Here is a 20,701-nt window from a genome sequence, read left to right on the forward strand (position 1 = left end):
CCAAATAACCTGATTTTTCTGTGTCTTGGTTTCCTCATCTGTAAAATGTATCTAGGATGTCAGTATCTATTCAACAGCGTTATGTGAAGATTTAGTGTTTTAATATATGGGAGTCCTTGGAATAGCACCTGGCACAAAAATAAAGCGCCATCTAAAGGTTAGCTATCCTGATTACAATGTGGTTTGCTGTAGACTCTCACTCCCCGTGGGAGGGAGGTACAGTCATCCATGAAGACATTCTCTGGGTCAGTCACCCACTAAAAGCCAAGTCTTGAGATAAGATCAGAAAGACAGACTCAGACTGTTGGGAAGAGGAACCCTTGTCTCTGGACCTTGCTGTTTTGATAAAAGCTTGAGGAGATAAAACGGGATTGAGAATGACCTCAACCCCATGGAAGCAGATTAGCAACAGAGTAGAGAGACCCCTGTACAGAGCCACATAGAAAAGAGTGTGTTCTATTTCAATATGAACAACTAACTGATAGTATTCTCTGCTTCTATTTCCCTTTCGATATGCCCAAATCATCAGTAAGCTGTATGTACGTGTTCCAGTCTGGTTTCATCTATCTACAAGGAATATGGGGAAGAGGTGTGAGGACTTTCTAGAGAGACAGTTTTGAGAACGTTCAGGCCTTTGGAGACCAGAGGGCAGGAAGCCAGGGGATGATTTAAAAAAAAAAAAAATCCCCAGGGGAAGGTGAACCACAGCGTTAGGAGTTCGGTCCTCTTGTTCTCCCCACAGGGTGATCTTCCCTGCCTCCCCCAGCTAGAAGGATCAGTTTTACTTTATTACGAGAGCCAACAGGGTCCCTGACACCTATGATGGGTTCATAGATCAAATAACAAACCCTCTGTCACTCACCTTCTGGAATGCAGACCTGATAAAAAATTTCCTTCTCCAGATTCTGCAGGGACTCAAAATTTTCTCCATGGTACACTTTGCTAGGGTCATTAGTCATCTCCAAAAGCTGAGAGCGTCTGGCTTCCCCCACTCCAATGGCAAAAATAATTATGTTTTTGTCCCTGATGGCCTTGGCTGGTATGGCTACATTGTCCTGGGAGACCCCATCAGTGATCACAATCAAATACTGATGAACACCGGGTCTCCCTCCTCTTGAACTGTCAAAAAAAATCAGCGTGAAATTCAAGGCTTTCCCAGTGCGGGTGCCATCGTTCATCTGCTGAACCTCTGAGATGGCTCTGTTAATGTCCATCTTCAAGGAGTATTGGTTGAGCCTGAATTCTTCTTGGGGGGTTGAGCTGAACTGCAAAAGACCGATCTGAATTTCATCAGCCCCGATATTAGATAGATTCACCATCCTCTTCATGAATCCCTTCATCTTTTCAAAGTCTTTTGGGGAGATGGATTCGGAACCATCTATCAGAAAGATAATGTCAGCTTTCTTGTTCTTACAGGCTGGAGGGGGAAAGGAGCAGAACAGAACATTCACTCAGAGACTGAAACCAATTAATTACCCGTCCTCAGAGACCATCTGAGGTGGCATATGTACAACATGAAAATATTTTTAAAGGGGGTGAAAGAGGAAGTCAATGAAATAAATTTTCTATGAAACATAAAAATATTTTAAAGGGGGTAAAAGAGGAAGTCAACAAAATAAATTTTCTATGATCTAGCACAGACCAGTCTTAAAATAGACACAGCTGTACGATAAAAACATAAAATTTGACCGTCCTGGTTCATTCTAGGTCATGGTCACTCTGTGTCTAATACTCCCTAATGGACCAGTGAATCCACACTTCAAGAATGAAGCCTATTCACATAGACCTGACACATATATTTAGAGAGAGAGACTAAAGAAAAAAGTCTTACTCTCTGAGGAGCAGATGTCTTGTACCACTTCTTGTTGGATGGCCTTCAGTGAATCAAACTCATGCACGAAAAACATCTTGTCTTTCGCTATCTCCTTAAGCTCAATGGTGTTAGCGTCTCGGACCCCAATCGCATAAATGATGACTTTGTCTCTCCTCAATGCCTCTGCCGCCTCAGCCACTGGGTCCGCGGACTGACCGTCAGTGATGACTATGAGATACCAAGGCACGTCTCGGCGAGCAGTGTCTGCAAAGACCTGAGCCATGACACTCAAGGCCTGACCTGTCATGGTGCCGCCTCCCCACTGCTGGATGCCATCGATGGCTGCCTTCAGTCTGGCCACACTGGGGTACTGGCTGAGGATAAACTGACTGTTAATTCCATCTGAGTACTGAACGACTCCAAACCGTACTCTGTCGGGCCCGATATGGAACATCTTTATCACCTCATTCATGAACACCTTCATTTCAAGAAAATCATCTGGTTTGATGCTGCCAGACCCATCAATAAGGAAGTAAATATCTGCCTTCTGGACGTGCACACAGCCTAGGCAAGAAGAAGAAGAAGCAACCATTAGAACAGGGGTGAGATGGCATGTCATCCCCAGCAGAACTGAGCCCCAGGTGCCTACAGCGGTAACCTGCTCACTAACTCAGCCGGGATTGGCTGCCTCCCCTTCCCCTCTCTCATCTCCACTCCCCTACCAGTGTGCTTCCCCTTCTGGTGCAAGCCACTTGCAACCAGATCCTTTTCCCAGAGTCTGTTTCTGGTGAACCCCACTTGACATTTCTCAAATGGGGAAGTTGAGAACAGGCTAAAAGTAAAATATCAGAGCATATTTGAAGCTGTGAATTGTCTCAGTTATTCAATATTCCTGCTTCCCATCCAAGTCACACTTTTTAAATATATGGACACTTTCTGGAATGTAATGTCATGTAATTACTTCAAATGAATTTAAAACTTTCTGGTTTAGATCCTGTCTCCACCACTTACCAGCAGGTTTACCACTTTGCATGTCAATTCCCTAACCTGTCGAACAAGAATCTTAACACCTGCTCGGTGAGTTTATTGTGAGGATTAACTACGATTATGGAAACATAGCTGAGCTGAGTATTAAAAAGTCATGGTTAAGATCACCCAGGGCTTTATTTCTGTCACCTAGCAGATGCCTCATAAAGAATGAGATGTAATTTTCTCCTCACTCCTTTCAGTAAGGGTGACCCAGCTTTGTGTTATTAATGTCTGGATTCCCTTGACCCAGGGAAGAATCAATAGCCTTTTCAAGTTTTCTGGCTGAAAGGGAAGTGGTCTGAGGCAGGAGTTGGGCTCCGCCGCTCATGCCTTCATTTGGGAGGACCCTGGCCCAGCCAATATGAGACATACTTACACTAAAAACAAAACAAAAAATTCTTGTTTATCTGAATGAACTTCAAATTTAACTGGGCATCCCCACCTAGAGGGGCAGGCATTGGAAGGGGGCGTGACTTAGAAGGGTGTGGAGAGGAGGGGTCTGCCCCTACCATGTTTGCCAAATGCTTGGAGAATGAAAATTATGAAAAAAGAAGGCAGACACTCAGACCCTGCTGGAACCCAGCCCCCACTGGTGACAGGTAGATAGCTAGCCCGAGTCTGAGAAAAGCGCCACTGTGCAGGAAGGGGCATCTTTAGAGCCAGCCCCCTGCGGCAGTGGCTCACAGAGGCTTCACTGCAGCCCAAGGCCGTAAGAGCCCTGAATACTGCCTGGCACTACACATTCTTGTGAATCTTGGCAGAGGGAGATTTGGGAGGGGTGAGGGGGGAGAAATATTTCTTACAGTCTGGCTGCTACTAAGCATCCACATCTATGACATACACGAAGTGCTGAGCAGAGTGGCTGACACATAACAGATGAGCAATAAATGGTAGATATTAGGAACATTATGATCAGCCAGAACACAATTCTGGTAAAAATGTCCCAACTTCTATTTACCTCTAAGTTACCCCCAATCCTCAGCTCCTCTAAAATTGAGCTGATTTTCCTGATTCTCTTTAGCTGCTGTGCAGTCTGGGAAATAAATCAACCCTCAAGTCTTTATACTTTTTGTACAACAGAAGGAGAGAGAGGGAGACTTCTCTCCTTCCCTATGGAATAGAGGCAAGGGATGCACAAGGAAGTGAAATTCATAGTTAATGATTTTGTTCCTTATTCCCAGGACAGAGAAAGGGACTAAATATACAGGCCAAAGGAAAAGATGGGAACTTATTTATTTTAAATCTCTAGACCTTAGTACAAGTAATCAAAAAAATTACAAGATCACTTAGTAATTGCTTAAAAAAAAAAAAAAAACAGCTCAGTCATTTTCCCCTGAAGATATCATCACAACGTTGCATTTTTAAGTTAATTATCTACATTTCAAGTTATCTTCTTTCCATAATTCTGATTGGAAGCTAAGAAATACGACCATGGGTGGACAAAAATAGACAAGTAGACAGACAGACACAACAATATTTATAGCAGCCAGTAAGTAGCAAATTTAGGATTTAAAATTCAGGCAACTTGCCTAGCCAGTGTTGCTCAGTGGTTGAGCATCAACCCATGAACCAGAAGGTCACAGTTCGATTCCCCATCAGGGTACATGCCCCCGTTGCGAGCTCGATCCCCAGTGGAGGACATACAGGAGGCAGCCGATCAATGGTTCTCTCTCATTATTGATGCTATCTCTCTCTCCCTTTCCCTTCCTCTCTGAAATCAATTAATTTTTTTTTTTAATTCAGGCAATTTGACCCCAAGGTGCACATACTTCACTGCTATATTTTTTCTGGTGGTTGTTTTTTTTAACCGCATATACAATAGGAGGTCTCCTAACTAACCTCCTCCTAAGTGGCTCCCCAGATAATTGACATTCTCCCTTCCCTCTGCAACACGTAAGCAATAGTCCCACATGCTCTGAGTGCCTTCCGCCTGGAAGCTCCCAGTTGAACACTACACAGTTCTGCTTTGCTTAGTGGAAGAATAAGCCTACTAAGAGCAATGTGGGTTTGTCCCTGCCCTGTTTATGGCAGTTTTGTTATTATAATTACACAACAAATCAAGTATTGTGCAATCAGTAGAATATGAGTGTGAATAAAAGGTTTATTGCAACTATGAAAACCAGGTTTACTGCTTAGAAAGCCAATAAAGGCCAGTTGTTATCAAAGAAATTGTTGATATACTAGATAGCACCATAAAAGATTGGATTTCTGAGATCATAAAAATCAATAAGTATTTCTGTGCTCTGATTGCTTCAAAGATAGCTAAGTTATCTTCCCACTTTAAAGAAAATGGAAACTATAGAAAATACACTATTGGGTGATTGATGAAGAAATATTCAGAATTCCAATCAGTAGGGTTCATATTCAAAGAAGCGATGGCCCTACACGAAAGCTTGGAAAATTGATTTTCTTTTCTTTTTTAACTTATAAGTTTTAGATTTCAAAAATGTCTGTATCCTTTTATAAATAATTTCCAGCTTTATGTGACTTAAGATTTGGTCAATCCATACTCAATTCCCTATGGCTTCCACTGTAAATATACATATAGTTTCATCTAACTGTTAAAATGGATGAAGGGTAAGATAGAAAGAGGGAGGGATGTTCACTATTTACTTCACATTCTTCTGCACTGTTAGGAATGAAGATGGAATCATTTTAACTTTATAAGTTTTGTGTTTCAGTATTTTAATAAATTGACTCCAAAATCTTTTCTTGAATGGGGTGAGGGGTTGGGGTGAGGGATAGGAGAGGAAATGAGTGGATGCATAAAGCAAGCAGAGTATATATATGTATGTGTGTGTGTATATATATATATATATGTGTGTGTGTGTGTGTGTGTGTGTGTGTGTGTGTGTATACATATTTATTTATTTGGAGCCCAGCCCGTGATTCAAAATCATGCGGCACTGCCCACCCACCTGCAGCCCTGCCTTGACACCCAAACCTGCCCACGCAGAGCTCCAGTGCACGTCAAACCCCGCCCTCAGTCACCTCTGGCTGGTCCCGCCTTCTCTGGGCACCTCCCCACTTCCACCCTGTCTCCAGAGCAATGCCCCAGCTAATATGATAATGATCTGGTCATTACCCGTTACGGCATATCAACCATTAGCATATTAGCTCTTTATTAGTATAGATAAAATTTGGAAAAGGTTCTCCTACCTTCTTGCACGGCATAGCCCATCCCAGTAACGGAAACTCTTCCGCCCACCGTCTGAGGGCAGAGCTTGTTTTTAATCTTGCTTCCCACAATGGAGAGTTGCAAAAAGGATTCCAGAGGGATGGCGTGCTTCCAAGGGGGATATGATGCTATCTTCTCCAGGTCCTCACTCTTGGAGGCAAGCTGGGTGCCCACGGCATAGACGGTAACCCCCACCCTGCGCAGGAGAGAAGCCGGTCTGGACACATTGTCTTGGGAGAAGCCTTCCGTGATGACCACAGCTATCTGCTGCACACCTTGCTTGGACCGGCTGCCCTTCTCCGGAATGAAAACCTCATTCCTTAGGAAATCCAAAGCAGCACCAGTCTTGGTCCTTCCTCTCTGTCCCCGGGTGGTTAATTTGTCCAAATGTTCCAAGATTTTGGCTGGAGTCTGAAATGTATCCAGTGAAAACTCAAGTCGTGGCTTCTCACCGTAAAAGACCAAGCCAATTCTCACATCGGGAAAAACGCTTAGAGAGCGGACAGTGGTCTTTAAGAAATTGACAACTTGTTGGAAATTAGATTGCCGATCCCTGCTAAATTCCTCAATGAGGAATACTACGTCAGCAGGGATAGCAGTGGGACATGCTATAAACAAAAACACAAACAAAAAGAAGGGTTTTAGGCACGAGAACAGAATAAGAAAGACAGCATTCATTTTGTATATAAAAGTCATGCTATATTTTATATACCATCATATTTATATACTTATTTTTATATACTGTAATATGTAGTATTAAAATCATAATAATATGTATTATTCTAACTTATACTGATACATTTTAGAATTTAGTGGAAGGCTTTATGACCATCATTTGGTCATAAACATTATGACCAACACAGAACATTACAGGGTTCATACCTATCCCCAAATTTTTCACATGAAAGAGTATTCACAATATTTGCAAATTTCGTAAATATCTCTGTATCTACAAGAAAGTGCTTTAAGGTCATGTTTTGATTCATTGAGTCCATTAGAAGCATCTGAGTCTTGCTTGGCTAGTTTTTTCATCATTTTTCGAGTTTCAGAAAACCCTGGGTCAAATTCTCTCTTATAGGCCTGAAACCTCCTGGATTTAATAACTTTGTCTCTGTCCTGGTAAAAGATGGAAATAGTAAATTGTGACTGTTAACAGATACAGCTTCCTCTATAAATTTCATGTTATTTCAACATGAAATACCCCAAGTTCCCATCAAAAATCTTTGTCCAAAAATTGGGCTTAATGGCTATTTTATTTTGCTATAAAAGAATCTTCCCTTTAATCTGCCTTAAATGGGGTATCGGCGTTAGGATTGCATTAAACTCCCTTCTAAGAGAAGTCCAAACCTCTTTCACAATTTAAGGCAGGGCTTACTGTAAAAATAAATAAATAAATAAACAACAACGATTTAAAAAAAAAAAAAAAAAAACAACCAACACTGTGTCCACATACCAAAAAGGCGCAAATATGCTTGGATGTCAGAAAAAATAAAAATCCCCCTAGCAGAGAGCTAAAACCATATACACAGGAGGCTGAAACCAGTGTGTAGACAGCTGCATATGATGAAACAAAATTGGGAGAAGAGCTTGTAGGGTCAACAGAATAATCTTTTGATTATCTTTGGTTTCTTGGTATCCTAAAATGTCCCCTTTGGTCCTTTTTCACAAAGAACCAAAAATCAATCCTAGATTTTAAAAAAGGATGTTGCCCCCAATTTCGCCAAATCTAAAACAGCTTCTGAGGAAACCCAAGCATCTCTGACTCATCCCGTCCTTCACCTGCTGGTCCCAAGTGCTATTAGTCTCCTTTCAGGTTGTCATGAGGATGAGTTCCCTTTCCTCATTATCAGAGCCACCACTGGCCAGACCCAGGCTCCCTCTCTATTTGGACAGATGATGGCTCAGCCTTAAAGTCCTTCTGAGTAAGAGGTGTCATGTGGAATTCAGCCTGCACACTAAAGGATTCCTTAAAGACCATTTTAGTCCTGTCATTTGTCCTGCTTAAAAGCCTACTGCTACTTTCCAGTGCCTTTGGGACCCCATAATCAGGGTCCATCCTACCTAATCTAATCTCATCCCTAGCTCCCTCTAAATCCCCCCATCCCAATTGGCTCCATTTTCTTCACCTTCTTCCGCCTTCATCCAGCCCATTCCCACTTCCACACCCTTATTCATGGTCTTCCCTCACCAAGAGTACCCTCCTCCCTTCTCCTTGTACATTAAAATCACACCCATTATTGAGGGACCAACACAATCCCTCCAGGTTCTCCACCACACCCTCCTTTGCTCTATTCCTACTTCATAGAGTGTCCATAGGTACTTGTCAGTTCTTTATTAGCTCTATTTGGATTTTCCTCTTCTCGTCTCACATATGTTTGTCTTTTCTGCCTATAAAACTCCAAGGACCCTCAAGTTCTAGATGTTGAGAGGTCTAGGCCAACCGTGGGCAAACTACGGCCCGCGGGCCGGATCCGGCCTGTTCGGCTGTTCTATCCAGCCCGCGGAGCCGAAAGAGTGGAGGGTTCTCTTGCTCTCCCCTCCGCTCCTTCACCAGCAGCAGTGTTAACATGTATTAGTTCACACAAACACTCCATCCATGCTTTTGTTCTGGCCCTCCGGTCCAGATTAAGAACCTATTGTGGCCCTCGAGTCAAAACGTTTGCCCACCCCTGGTCTAGGCAGAGCTATGATAATTCAGAGAAAGTGGGGATTGATTGCTTCTAGTAGTAGGGATACACTAGAAGCCACACCAAGCTTTTAGTTGTGGGGGTGCTCCACAAAGAAGGTAACTGAAGAACTGAAAGATGATGTATTCAGGCTGATGGTACAGTGTATTCAGGGCAGAGACAGAGGTGAGAAAACATGAGACATATACAGCAAATGGCGGGTAGTTCAGCTTGGCTAGTGGTTAGAATGTATAAAAGATAAGTCTCAGTGGTCCTCAACCAACAGTGGTACCCATTCCCAGACAACATTTGGAAATATATAGTGGTATTTGGGATTGTCATAAGATTCAGGGGTGCTACTGGCAGGAACCAGGGATGTTAAACCTCTAACAAGCCTGGCCAGTGTTGCCCAGTGGTTGTGCCTCGACCTATGAACCAGGAGGATGCGGTTCAATTTCCAGTCAGGGTACATGCCTGATTGCAGGCTCTATCCCCAGTGTGGGGCTTGCAGCGGGCAGCTAATCAATGATTCTTTCTCATCATTGATGTTTCTATCTCTCTCTCCCTCTCCTGTGCTCTCTCTGGAACCAATAAAAACATATTTTTTAAAACAAATAAAACCTCTAGCAATGCAAAGGACAGTCCTACATTATGAATTGTCCCACCCAAAATGCCTATAGCATCTCCCTTAAGCATTTTGAATGCCAACCTAAGGAAGGACTGTATTTAATCTCTGGTGAGAAGCCTGAATGCTCCTTCTGGAAAAGGTATATGGTAACCTGGGTTATAGTACAGAAATATTTACTCCCTACATCTCATGTCCATGGTGGAAATATACTTTTTCTCTCCATGGATGATGACATGGCCATGTGACTTATTTTGGCCAATGGAATGTTAGCAGATGATGAAGCCGAGGTCTCAAAAGTGCTTATACAATTGCATTTTCTCTCTTGAACCTTTAAAGTTATCATGGGAAGAAGATGCCTAGAGTAGCCTCATGATCGCGGGAGGAAGATGGGAGAAAGCTATGGAGCAGAGTCAAATGGAGACCAGCCAACCCTCATTCCCAAATCCCAAATCTGTGAATAAGCCACGGCAAGATGAGCAAAGCCATTTAATTGAACTCAAAGACCTGACCCCTGGCAGATCTGTGAAAATAAATAATTCTTTTCAGTCACTGCCTTTTTGGATGACTTGTTATGCAGCATCATTTTGACTACAGTTAACTAATGCCAGGTTTGTGCCTGATGCCGCTCCAAGCCCTCTCCTCTTTCCCATCTACCAGTGCCTGTTTCCCGGTGCTGAGGAATCCAGAGTATCCCCCATCTCTGCCCTTTCCCCCAGACTTTCCTGTTATGCTGACACTTCCCAGTAGCTCACATACCTAGAGACCAAACCTTACCTACTGCAGTGTCCTTCTCGGCCTCTGTGACTCTAGTGTCCTTCTCGGCCTCTGTCCTGACCTCGGACCGCCCAATCCCTTGGATCACCATATTCACGTCTTCTATCACCTGTCTGACTCCATCTTGACTTTGCATCTCATAGACAAGGGGTGGGGTCCCCATCCCCTCCAGTTCTCTTCTGTCAAAGTCCTGTACGCCCACAGACATGACTTTCACACCTTTCTCCCTCAGTGTCTGTGCGGCGTCCCAGACCTCATCCTCCGATTTGCCTGAGGTAATGACCACTGCATACTGGGGGACGCCCTGGAGAAAGCGGCTCCCCGCTGCCTCCTGGAAGAAGGTCTGATGGAGGTATCGCAGAGCTTTGCCTGTCCTCCTGGAGCCTCCCCGGACGACAAAGTGTTCATGGATGTGAGCAGTTACCTCATCCTGGCTCTGGTAGGTATTGAGCAAAAACTCAGTGTGGCCTTGACTACCATACTGAGCCAGCCCAATCTGGTACTTGTTCCTGCCGACATCTAGCATTTTAATCACTTTGGAGATGAAATTGCGCATCCACTGGAAACTGGCCTGTGAAGTGTTCTGTGAGGTGTCGGCAAGAAAGACCACATCTGCATAGGCCTGGGTGAATTCTGGAAAAGGAGAGAGAAAGGGGGAGGGAAAGGGAAAGACACCGAAGAGAAAGTCAATCAAATCAAGATATCATGGAAATGGAATACAAGGGTGATTTTGTGAGGGAGGGGTACGTAAGAGGAAGAAGTACTCTATATATGTAACACTGTACATATTATACTTCCACCTCCTCCACGTGAGACTGCCTCGAGGCCCTCTCCCTCTTATACTCCTGCTGCCTGTGTTGTCTGCTCCATTAGATTAAAGTATCTTTCAATGATTCTTTTTCCACCAATGGAGGAGACAAGGGAAGTTAACATATACTGAGCAGTTACTTAGTGCCAGAGATTTTTATGTACTCTATCTGATTTAATCCTCATAAACCATCCTGCTGATAGTTTATGTTGTTCAGATGAGAAAACTAAAGTGAAGTTTAACTGCTTGTCCATGCTCACATAACTAGAAAGTAGCAAAGACTGTATTAAAAAAAAACAAAAAAAAACATGCCTTTTGGCCTGGCCAGTGTGGCTCAGTGGTTGGGCATCAACCCATGCACCAATAAGTCCCTAGTTTGATTCCAGGTCAGGGCACATGCCCAGGTTTCGGTTGTGGGCTTGAACTCCGGTGGGGAACATGCAGGAAGCAGCCGATCGATTCTCTCTCTCTCTCTCTCTCTCTCTCTCTCTCTCTCTCTCTCTCTTTCTCTCTAAACATCAATTTTAAAAGAAAACATTTTTTAAAAAAATTTTTAAACATATCTTCTGGACTTCCAAATCCATGCTATGTCCTCTTATCAACATGGCAGGGTGTTCTTCACTACACATGAGAACTTCATTCATCCTTCACTCCCCAGCTCAGATGTTCATGCAGGAAATGTCCTCAGGTTCTCCAGGGATGGCGGACAGCTCCTACACTGTGCTCAGTGTATCGCAGCTCGTGTTGTACTTAGGCATCCTGATTGAAATGTTGGGTTTGACACAGCTTCTTACCTTTATTTGTACCCTCCGCTGCTGAGCACAGCGACTGAAGAATGCCTCCCGAGACATCCTGCAGGATGTTGAAGTTTTCCGTGTTAAAGAGGAACTTCTCAAATGGCTCACTGGCCATTTTTTGCAACTCCTGGACATCCTGCACGTTGATGCCTACCACATACACAACAACACCGTCTTCTTTCAACCTGTCAGCTGCCTCCTGGACTTCGTCATTGGACTCCCCGTCTGTCACCAGGATAACTATCTGAGGAACCGTGTCCTTGGCCCGGCTGCCAGCTGCTTCAGTCAGATAGTTGGTCCTGATAAACTCCAGGGCGGCCCCTGTGTTGGTGGCTCCTGTCCGGTAGGGCAGATTCTGGATATGCTCCAGGACCACACTCTTCAGAGGGTACTGGTTCAGCCGAAAGGCTGGGTAGATGTTGTCATTATACTGAGCGAGGCCCACTCGGACCTGGTCACTGCTGATGTCAAGTCCCAAGACGACAGAGTGAAGGAAGTTCTTTACTTTCTCGAAGTTCTGGGGTCCGATGCTGGTTGAGCTGTCTACTAGAAAGACAATATCCGCCAGGAACGCGTCTCTGCAAGCTGCAAAGAGAGGACAGAAGGGATAGGGTCTGTGGACCTTCACTCGAAATGCTTAGAACTCATGGAGCCAAATGGGATACAGAAAGGGAGAGCAATGCCAAGCCACCTGTGCTCAGTGGTCCTCAGACACCCCACATGATGCTGTGCTCAGAAGAGCAACAACATCCCCTGTGCCTTTCCTTCCCTCCACTCCGTCATCTTCTGGGGCTTCTGGCACGCTCTGCTGATGCCTCCGACCTTAAAATCCACTTGGACAATCCTTAACTCTCATTAAGAGGAAAAACGCTTCTATAAATGTAGCAGCATGCTGAGAAGGGGGCTGTACTCTCTCCAGTGGGAATAAATTCCATTTCTAGGAATTTGCTGGCACCAACAGGTCAGAAAGCTGGAATGTATCCAAGGTTCTAGGATACATTTCATTGTCGCTCTACCACTTAGCAGCCCTGTGGCCTGTTATCACTCACCTCTATGGCCCTCAATTCTCTCTCTACAGCACTGAAATATTTCCACCAGCCCTCACAATCTCATGGGATTGTTTTGAGGATGAAATAAGATAACCTACTGTAGCAGATAAGATCAGTGTTCTGCCCGGGTCCTTTCAGATCCCTTTTTACTATTTCTATACCCTGCCCTTTGAAGGACCTTTCAGCTACGGGAGTGGCTTTGCCTACAAAGTCTAGCTCCTTGCCTTGGGTCAAGACAAGCCTGAGTTCTCCTGTAGGATCAGGCTAAAACTACTCTCTGTGGAACTTTTGCCTAAGATCATACCCTTCCTTTCTTTCCTCTACTTCTCTGTCCTACATCCTTACCCACCTGCTTTGGGAGCTCTTCCATAACAAATAATGTGCATCTGAGTCCTTGCCTGAGGCTCTGTTCCCTATGAACACAATCTCAGACACCTTTCTATTGAAATGGATCTGCTCTGAAAGACTTGGGATCAAGTCCTAGTTCTGCCATCAGTTATGTTACCTCGGCTTCAGTTTCCCCACATGAAATAAATGCAAATAACACTAACTGCCTTATGTAACTATGTAAAAACAAATACTAATTGCCCTGTGTAGCTAACCAAAAATAAATGCATTATGTATCTATGTACCAGTCAGATGGGCAATGCAAACAAGTTTTGAAAACTATATAGTGCCAAGCAAACTAGTTATTACTGTGTATGTAATACCTCTTCATACACCTGGAATTACTATGCAAAAGTAAGATATACAACGTGGCTGTACAGGAGCAATATTACTACCACCCACCTGTGGCATCAAATGGTTTAAAAGTTTTAGCACTTCTTCCAATTCACCCACCCTTTCTAAAAATATCAAAAATAAAGAATAAGTAATGAAGGCTCTATCCTCTTGTGGATTTTGATAGAACCCACGAGCCATCTTCTCATTCTCTGTTCAAATTCTGTGCTTTCTTATAGAGTTTAGCAATTAATTTATAAAGAATGTTTACCAGTTCATGCCCTGTCAGCACCAGTAGAAATTCAAAGTTGATGACAAGTATATCACCACAGGTAATGACTCTAATGCATATGGGCATCTCTGATGGGCTAAGCACTATGATAAGCACTTTACCTGCATAACTTTAATTATTTCAACAACTCTCTGAGGCAGATACTACCACCCTAGAAAGAAAATTTATAGATTCAGAGAGATAAATAACATGTTCAAGATGACACATTTAGAAAGTGGAGAATCGGGGTTGGAACCCGTATCTTTCTTTCCCCTAAATTCATTCTCTTAACCAGTACATTACAACACACTCACAGCAAAACAAGCCAGCTTCCTGGCAGTGAACTAAGCCAGCCTCCTTGGGAGGGAGAGGGGGGGGGCCTATGCCCCTCTCCCTCCTCTGCCCCCCATCCAGGCACTATGGGTAAATTAACCTAGGAATAACAACACCATAGAAACAAATATTTCTTTCATCAAAAATGGACTTATACTACATGTCTATATAGAGCCAGCATAAAGCCCACAGAATGTAAAAAAAAAAAAAAAAAAAAGGAATTGATAAGTTTAAGGATTGGAGAAGAGCATAGAGTGAAGATGGTTTAGCAAAATTTTAATATTAAAATCAAATATGCACAAATATGGAAAATCAGGACAGTGCACGGGATGAATAAGAGATAAAGCCTTGAGTTCCGTGACTTAGAGATCAGAAATAAGAAGGGAAAGGCCTTTGTACCTGGAGAGACGCGGTCAGCAGGTTGAGCTGCCTTTACCAGAGTGTCACAGAGATCCTTCAGCAGCTTGGGGGTGAGGCCGCCCAGAGCGGAGAAGTTGGGGAGGACAGAGGCAAACTTCTCCGCGGGACTGCTGGCAATCTCCCTGAGCGCGGCCACAGGGACCCCTCTGCCGCCGATGGCGTAGAGCAGGATGCCCGCCCCCCTGAAAGCCTCCACCGGCTCCCGCACAGGGTCCGCGGAGGGGCGGCTGCTGAGCACCACGGCGACCTGAGGCACGCCCTCCCTTGCCCGGCTCCCGGCGACTTCCTGGAAGTGGTGATCTAGAAGGAACTGCAGGGCCAGGCCCAGCTTGGTGCCCCCAGGGCGCCCAGGTTTTAATTGGAACTTCCGAATGTGTCTCAACACCTCGCTTTTGTGGTGGTACGTGGAGAGCAGGAACTCGGAATGGGGCGCATCGCTGTACTGGGCCAGCCCCACGCGGATGGTCTCTCTGCTGACATTGAAGCCATTCACCATGGTGTTCAAGAAGTTCCGCACGTGGCGGGTATTTTGGGGGTTGATGCTTGCGTCTACTAGAAACACGACATCTCCCACAGAGGCCTGGCTGCAGACTGGCCAAGAGAGTCAAGTTAAGAAAACAAACATTACCAAAGTGGCAGCTACTGGCTGTACATGCATCTCTCCCAAGTTACTGCCTTTACAACCCACGGATCAGCCTGCACGGCTCTTTGGTGATAACCAATATGCATGCGGCCTGAGCGCATGATCATCTTTGCTTTCTCATGGCCATCATCTACCCTGTTCACCTGCCACCCTCCGTTCCATTCTAACAGACATTGGGCCCTGCAATTAGATCCTTAACCATGGCCTTCCATTCATCCCATAAACTTAATATAGGAAAACAGGGAAATAAAAGTTGTAAACAAATGGGACTACATCAAACCACGTAGTTTTTGCACAGCACCAGAAACCATCAACAAAATGAAAAGACAGCCTGCTGAATGGGATAAGATAGTCACCAATGATACATCTAATAAGGGGTTAATATCCAATAATATATAAGGAACTCATACAACTTAACACCAAGAAACAAGCATTCCAATTGAAAAATGGGCAAAGGACCTGAATAGACACTTCTCTAAAGAGGACATACAGATGGCCAATAGACGTATGAAAAGGTGTTCAGGGTCACCAGTCAACAGGGAAATGCAAATTAAACACATGATGAAATATCACCTCACAACTGTCAGAATGGCTACTGTCAATAAATCAACAAGCAACAACTTTCGGTGGGATTGTAAATTGGTGCCATCCCAGTATGCCAGTTTCTTAAAAACTTAAAAATAGAACTGCTGTTAAGACCAGCAATTCCACTTCTGGGTATTTATCCAGAGAAATCTAAAATACTAATTCAAAAAAGTATATGCACACCTATGCTCATTGCAGCATTATTTTTAAAAGCATGGACAAATGAATAAAGAAGATGTGGTACATATACTCAATGGACTCTTACTCAGCCATAAAAAATATGAAATCTTACCATTTGCAACATGGATGGACCTAGAGGGTAGTATGCTAAGTCAGACCAAAAAAGACAAATACCATATAATTTCACTTATGTATGGAGTTAAAAAAATAAATAAATAAATAAATAAATAAATAAACTCATACATACAGAGGAGAAACTGATGACTGCCAGATGGAAGGGGGGTTGAGGAGGGGGAAACTTTCCATGCTCCCACTTCCCCCTGGCAACTTTCTTTTTCTTCTTTCTTTCATCCTTTTTGTCTTTTATTTCTGGTAAATTCCCATAGAATCGTGGGTTTTTTATCTTAGTTTGTAACATAACATTCATTAGTGTACTTATTTAATTAATGGCAATCTCACCAACTAGACTGAGCTCCATGGGAACAGATACCATATCTTTTGTTTGTCTAGCATAGAGAAGTCACCCAAAAAATACTTGAAGAAGGGAATATTTGGGCAAATGAAAGGGAGTGAGAGAAAGAGGAGAGGAGAAGACATACTGAACATTAATGAAACCAACTAAGGAATTGGAAAATTTTAGAGCTGGAAATATTTCCATGAGACCATGCAGTGCAATACTGTAGCCACTGGGCACATGTGCCTATTGAGCACTTGAAATGTAGCTAGTACAACTAAGAAAGAAAATTTTAAATTTTATTATCAACTTTTAATTTATTTTCATTTAAATAGTCATGTGTCTAGCAGGCACTGAACGGAACAGTGCAAGTATAGAATAATGAATCCAATTTATCCACCTCACAGATAAGGAAAATAAGACCTAGAAAGGCACCATTTGCAACGGTATGGATGGAACTGGAGAGCATTATGCTAAGTGAAATAAGCCAGTCAATGAAGGAAAAATACCACATGATCTCACTCATTTATGGATAGTAAAGACCATTATAAACTGATGAACAAAAATAGATACAGAGGCAGAGCTGCCTCAAACAGATTGTCAAACTGCAGCGGGAAAGCTGGGCAGGGTTGGGGGGCAGGAGGGAGGGGGTAAGAGATCAACCGAAGGACTTGTATGCATGCATATAAGCATAACCAATGGACATAAGACACTGGGGGGTAGGGGAGGCCAGAGGATTGTCAAGGGCGGGGGGGGGGGGTTAGGACACATATGTAATACCCTTTGTAATACTTTAAGCAATAAAAAAAATAATAAATAATAATAAAAAAAAGACCTAGAAAGGCAAAGGAACCCATGAAAATCCATTCAAAGAGACAGCATTGGAAAGCCTGGACTGCCATAAGGAAGATTAAATTAAAAGTCCAGCCGAAACCGGTTTGGTTCAGTGGATAGAGCGTCGGCCTGCGGACTGAGGGGTCCCAGGTTCTATTCCGGTCAAGGGCATGTACCTGGGTTGCAGGCACATCCCCAGTGGGAGATGTGCAGGAGGCGGCTGATCGATGTTTCTCTCCCATCGATGTTTCTAACTCTCTATCTCTCTCCCTTCCTCTCTGTAAAAAATCAATAAAATATATTTAAAAAAAAAAAAGTCCACATTACAGAAAGGCAAAGACCACATGAGAGTTTAGACAGAGGAGGGCTGGGAAGGTTGCTGAACTCAGAAACTTTAAATTTATTTATTACTTCTAGAGTCTGAATACCACCGCCTCTTGGAATTTTGCCTAATCCTGGTCATACAGCCAAGGGAAATCATGACTATTGAGAAGGCAGGTGTCATTTGAGAAGGTATTTGAAACAGGAAAAGACTGACTCACAGTTTCTGTTCACAAGTGAGGGGAGTCAGAGCTGAAGGGGAAATTTAGAGAGCCTTGTGTCCTTTTTCCAACAAATAACAGTCTGCGTAATTATACATGAATATTTAAAACTCAATATTGTCTCAGTGGGGCTTCAGACTACTGAAGCATTCTTCTCTTGATGAGACTTTCATCTTGAGAAGTCCCAACAATCTGTTAAAATGACTGCAAAAAAATTCAGAGGTGTCCCTGGTATTTGGTGAAGTTCTCCATCTTGTGATGACAATTACCCCTGAGAATAGCTCTGCCAAAGGAGACAAAGCAAAATACAGAATCAATAGACTAGGCTCATGTTTATAAAAGCTTTTCAGAGCCTAGTAATTCATTCAAAAGTATAGTATTTTTAATATCTATTATTTTGTCATTTAAAATTAAGCTCTGAAGAAAAAAGGGGGAGGGGGGACATTGTTCATTAAAAGTTTCCAGATTCTAAGTTCCTTTTTTTTTTCTTTTTTTTAAAATATATTTTATTGATTTTTTACAGAGAGGATGGGAGATAGAGAGTTAGAAACATCGATGAGAGAGAAACATCGATCAGCTGCCTCCTGCACATCTCCTACTGGGGATGTGCCCGCAACCCAGGTACATGCCCTTGACCGGAATCGAACCTGGGACCTTTCAGTCCACAGGGCGACGCTCTATCCACTGAGCCAAACTGGTTTTGGCTCTAAGTTCTTTTTAAAGAACCAATTCCCTTTTATTAATTATGAAGGTCCTGAAATATTTTCTTTTAAGATTGTCACTACCACTGCGTTCCTGGCAAGGTCATCGTGTTGGTTTAAGAATCTGCTGTATTACCAATTCTCTGTGAGTTGATGAAGCCAAAGCTAGCTGCAAGAAAGATGGTCACCCAGAACATCTTCCAAGTCTCCATTCTAGATATTTCCTAGAGAGAAAAAGAAACCTCATAATTAACATTGTCTTCATACACTTAAAATGGATGCATCATATTGTATGTTAATTATGTCAATAAAGTTGATTTTCTTTTTTTTAATTTTTTTATTTTTTAAGTTGATTTTTTTTAAAGCCCAACTGTCTATCCCTAGATGAAAGCTTTATAAAAATAAAGAAGGACATTTACACAGTGGAATACTACTCAGCCATTTAAAAAGAAAAAAAAAAGGAAATCTTACCTTTTGCAACAGCATGGATGGACCTGGAGATTATTATGCTAAGTGAAATAAGCCAGTCAGAAAAAGATAAATACCATATGATCTCACTTATATGTGGACTCTAATGAACAAAATAAACTGACGAACAAAATAGGTCCAGAGGAATGGGAACATGGAACAGTCTGACAGCTGTCAGAGGGGAGGGGGCTGCAGGACCAAATGAAAGAAGGTGAATATATAGTCGGTGGAGGTGGGCAAGAAGGGGGTGGGGATGGGGATGGAAAGAGCCTCTGCTTGGAGTGATGGGTGCATGATGAAGTGTGCAGATGATGTTTTATTGATTTGTATACTTGAAAACTGTATGAGTTTGCAAACCAATGTCGCCCCACTAAATTCAATTAAAAGAATAGACAAAAATATAAAAATTAAGGAAATATTGTCACACTGTTTCTTGCTGACCCAACTCAGGAAGAATCTTGTAAACATTGAGTGTATACCTCAGACTTACTTCCCTGCTAAAAGTTGTCCAGATATGACTATAAAAGGAGAAAGCATATAGGGCCTGAGTAGAACTTGTTTCCCACAGTGAATTTATTTGCTAGAACATAAACATTTCTGGATGATTTTGCTGGTATTTTTATACAAGCACTGGATGACCTGATAAACATTTGTGGCATGAAGAAATATTCAAATCTCTCAGGAGCACATCTGCCTGATAAAATCAGGCTAGCCTCAAAATACTTCACATGTTCCCAGAAGGAGCAGAACATCAGACTTCCCTCTCCTAAACTTGGAGCCAGTTCCAAAGGCCCCATGGAAACTATCCACTCCCAATTCCATGTCTATTTTTTTGATTCTAAGAAAGTCTATGGTTTACAAATGAGAACAACATGGCAATTGAATGAGCTGTTCCAACTAGAATAGGGAACACCTCATCTTTATCTTCGTAGCCAGGCAACCCCACAGCCATCCTCAGCACAGTGCAGAAACAAAAGTAAGTAATCTTGGCCTTAACTGCTTTGGCTCAGAGGATAGAGCGTTGGCCTGCGGACTGAGGGGTCCCAGGTTCGATTCCAGTGAAGGGCATGTACCTTGGTTGCAGGCACATCCCCAGTAGGGAATGCGCAGGAGGCAGCAGATCGATGGTTCTCTCTCATCGATGTTTCTAATTCTCTATCCCTCTCCCTTCCTCTCTGTAAAAACATCAATGAAATACATATATTTTTAAAAAGTAAGTAATCTTGGAGATAGACTGCCCAGGTTTCTGTCCGAGACCCACTACTTAATCGTTACTCTGGAGCAAGTTGCTTTGCATCTGTGTCTCAGTTTTCCCATTTGTAAAATGAGGGCAATAATAGCATCTACCTCAGAATCTTGTCATCGGGATTAAGTGAGTTCGTTATTGGAAAACACTTTACTCCTGCCTGTGTTTGTTTTAAATAGAAAACATCTTCTTGAAAACCCACTATGTAAAATTTTTTTAAAAAAGTATTCCCCTTAATTTGAAACCCAGAATCTAAGAAATAGAGGAGCACTGATATTTTGCATTGCATATTAACAAAGTACTTTGTTTTGTGTGTTTTGGGTCATATTTTTATTTAATTCGTGTGGTTTTCACTTTTAATTGATTGCTGTTTGTAAACTACTATGCTAATATCTCCATGTTCCTCATCTCGAACCTGGGAATGGCCAGCAGAGCAAATCTTACTCTGCTTATTTCATTGATGGAAATGAAGAAATCAGATCCCAAAAGGTAAGTAACATACCAGAGCTACATAGCCATGCACTGTCAGGTGCTGTCCCAGGTAACCTGACTATAGGTCCAG

The 20,701-nt window shown here is 42.8% G+C and overlaps 1 protein-coding gene across 1 annotated transcript in view; it reads right to left on the reverse strand.

Moving 5' to 3' along the window:
• Positions 1-18,637, reverse strand: part of LOC308529427 (collagen alpha-4(VI) chain-like) — a gene marked incomplete at its 5' end in the record, with an annotated part of 90,731 nt that extends 72,094 nt beyond the window's left edge. Inside the window, 7 exons of the mRNA XM_081105525.1 lie at positions 863-1,417; positions 1,832-2,377; positions 6,002-6,628; positions 10,089-10,721; positions 11,691-12,278; positions 14,466-15,077; positions 18,562-18,637. Of these exons, the coding sequence (XP_080961651.1) occupies positions 863-1,417; positions 1,832-2,377; positions 6,002-6,628; positions 10,089-10,721; positions 11,691-12,278; positions 14,466-15,077; positions 18,562-18,637 (3,637 nt within the window). The remainder of the gene's footprint in view (positions 1-862; positions 1,418-1,831; positions 2,378-6,001; positions 6,629-10,088; positions 10,722-11,690; positions 12,279-14,465; positions 15,078-18,561) is intronic.
• Positions 18,638-20,701: the final 2,064 nt, after the last annotated feature.

Source organism: Myotis nattereri (assembly GCF_964212035.1).
Source record: "Myotis nattereri genome assembly, chromosome: 14".
Lineage (NCBI taxonomy): Eukaryota > Metazoa > Chordata > Mammalia > Chiroptera > Vespertilionidae > Myotis > Myotis nattereri.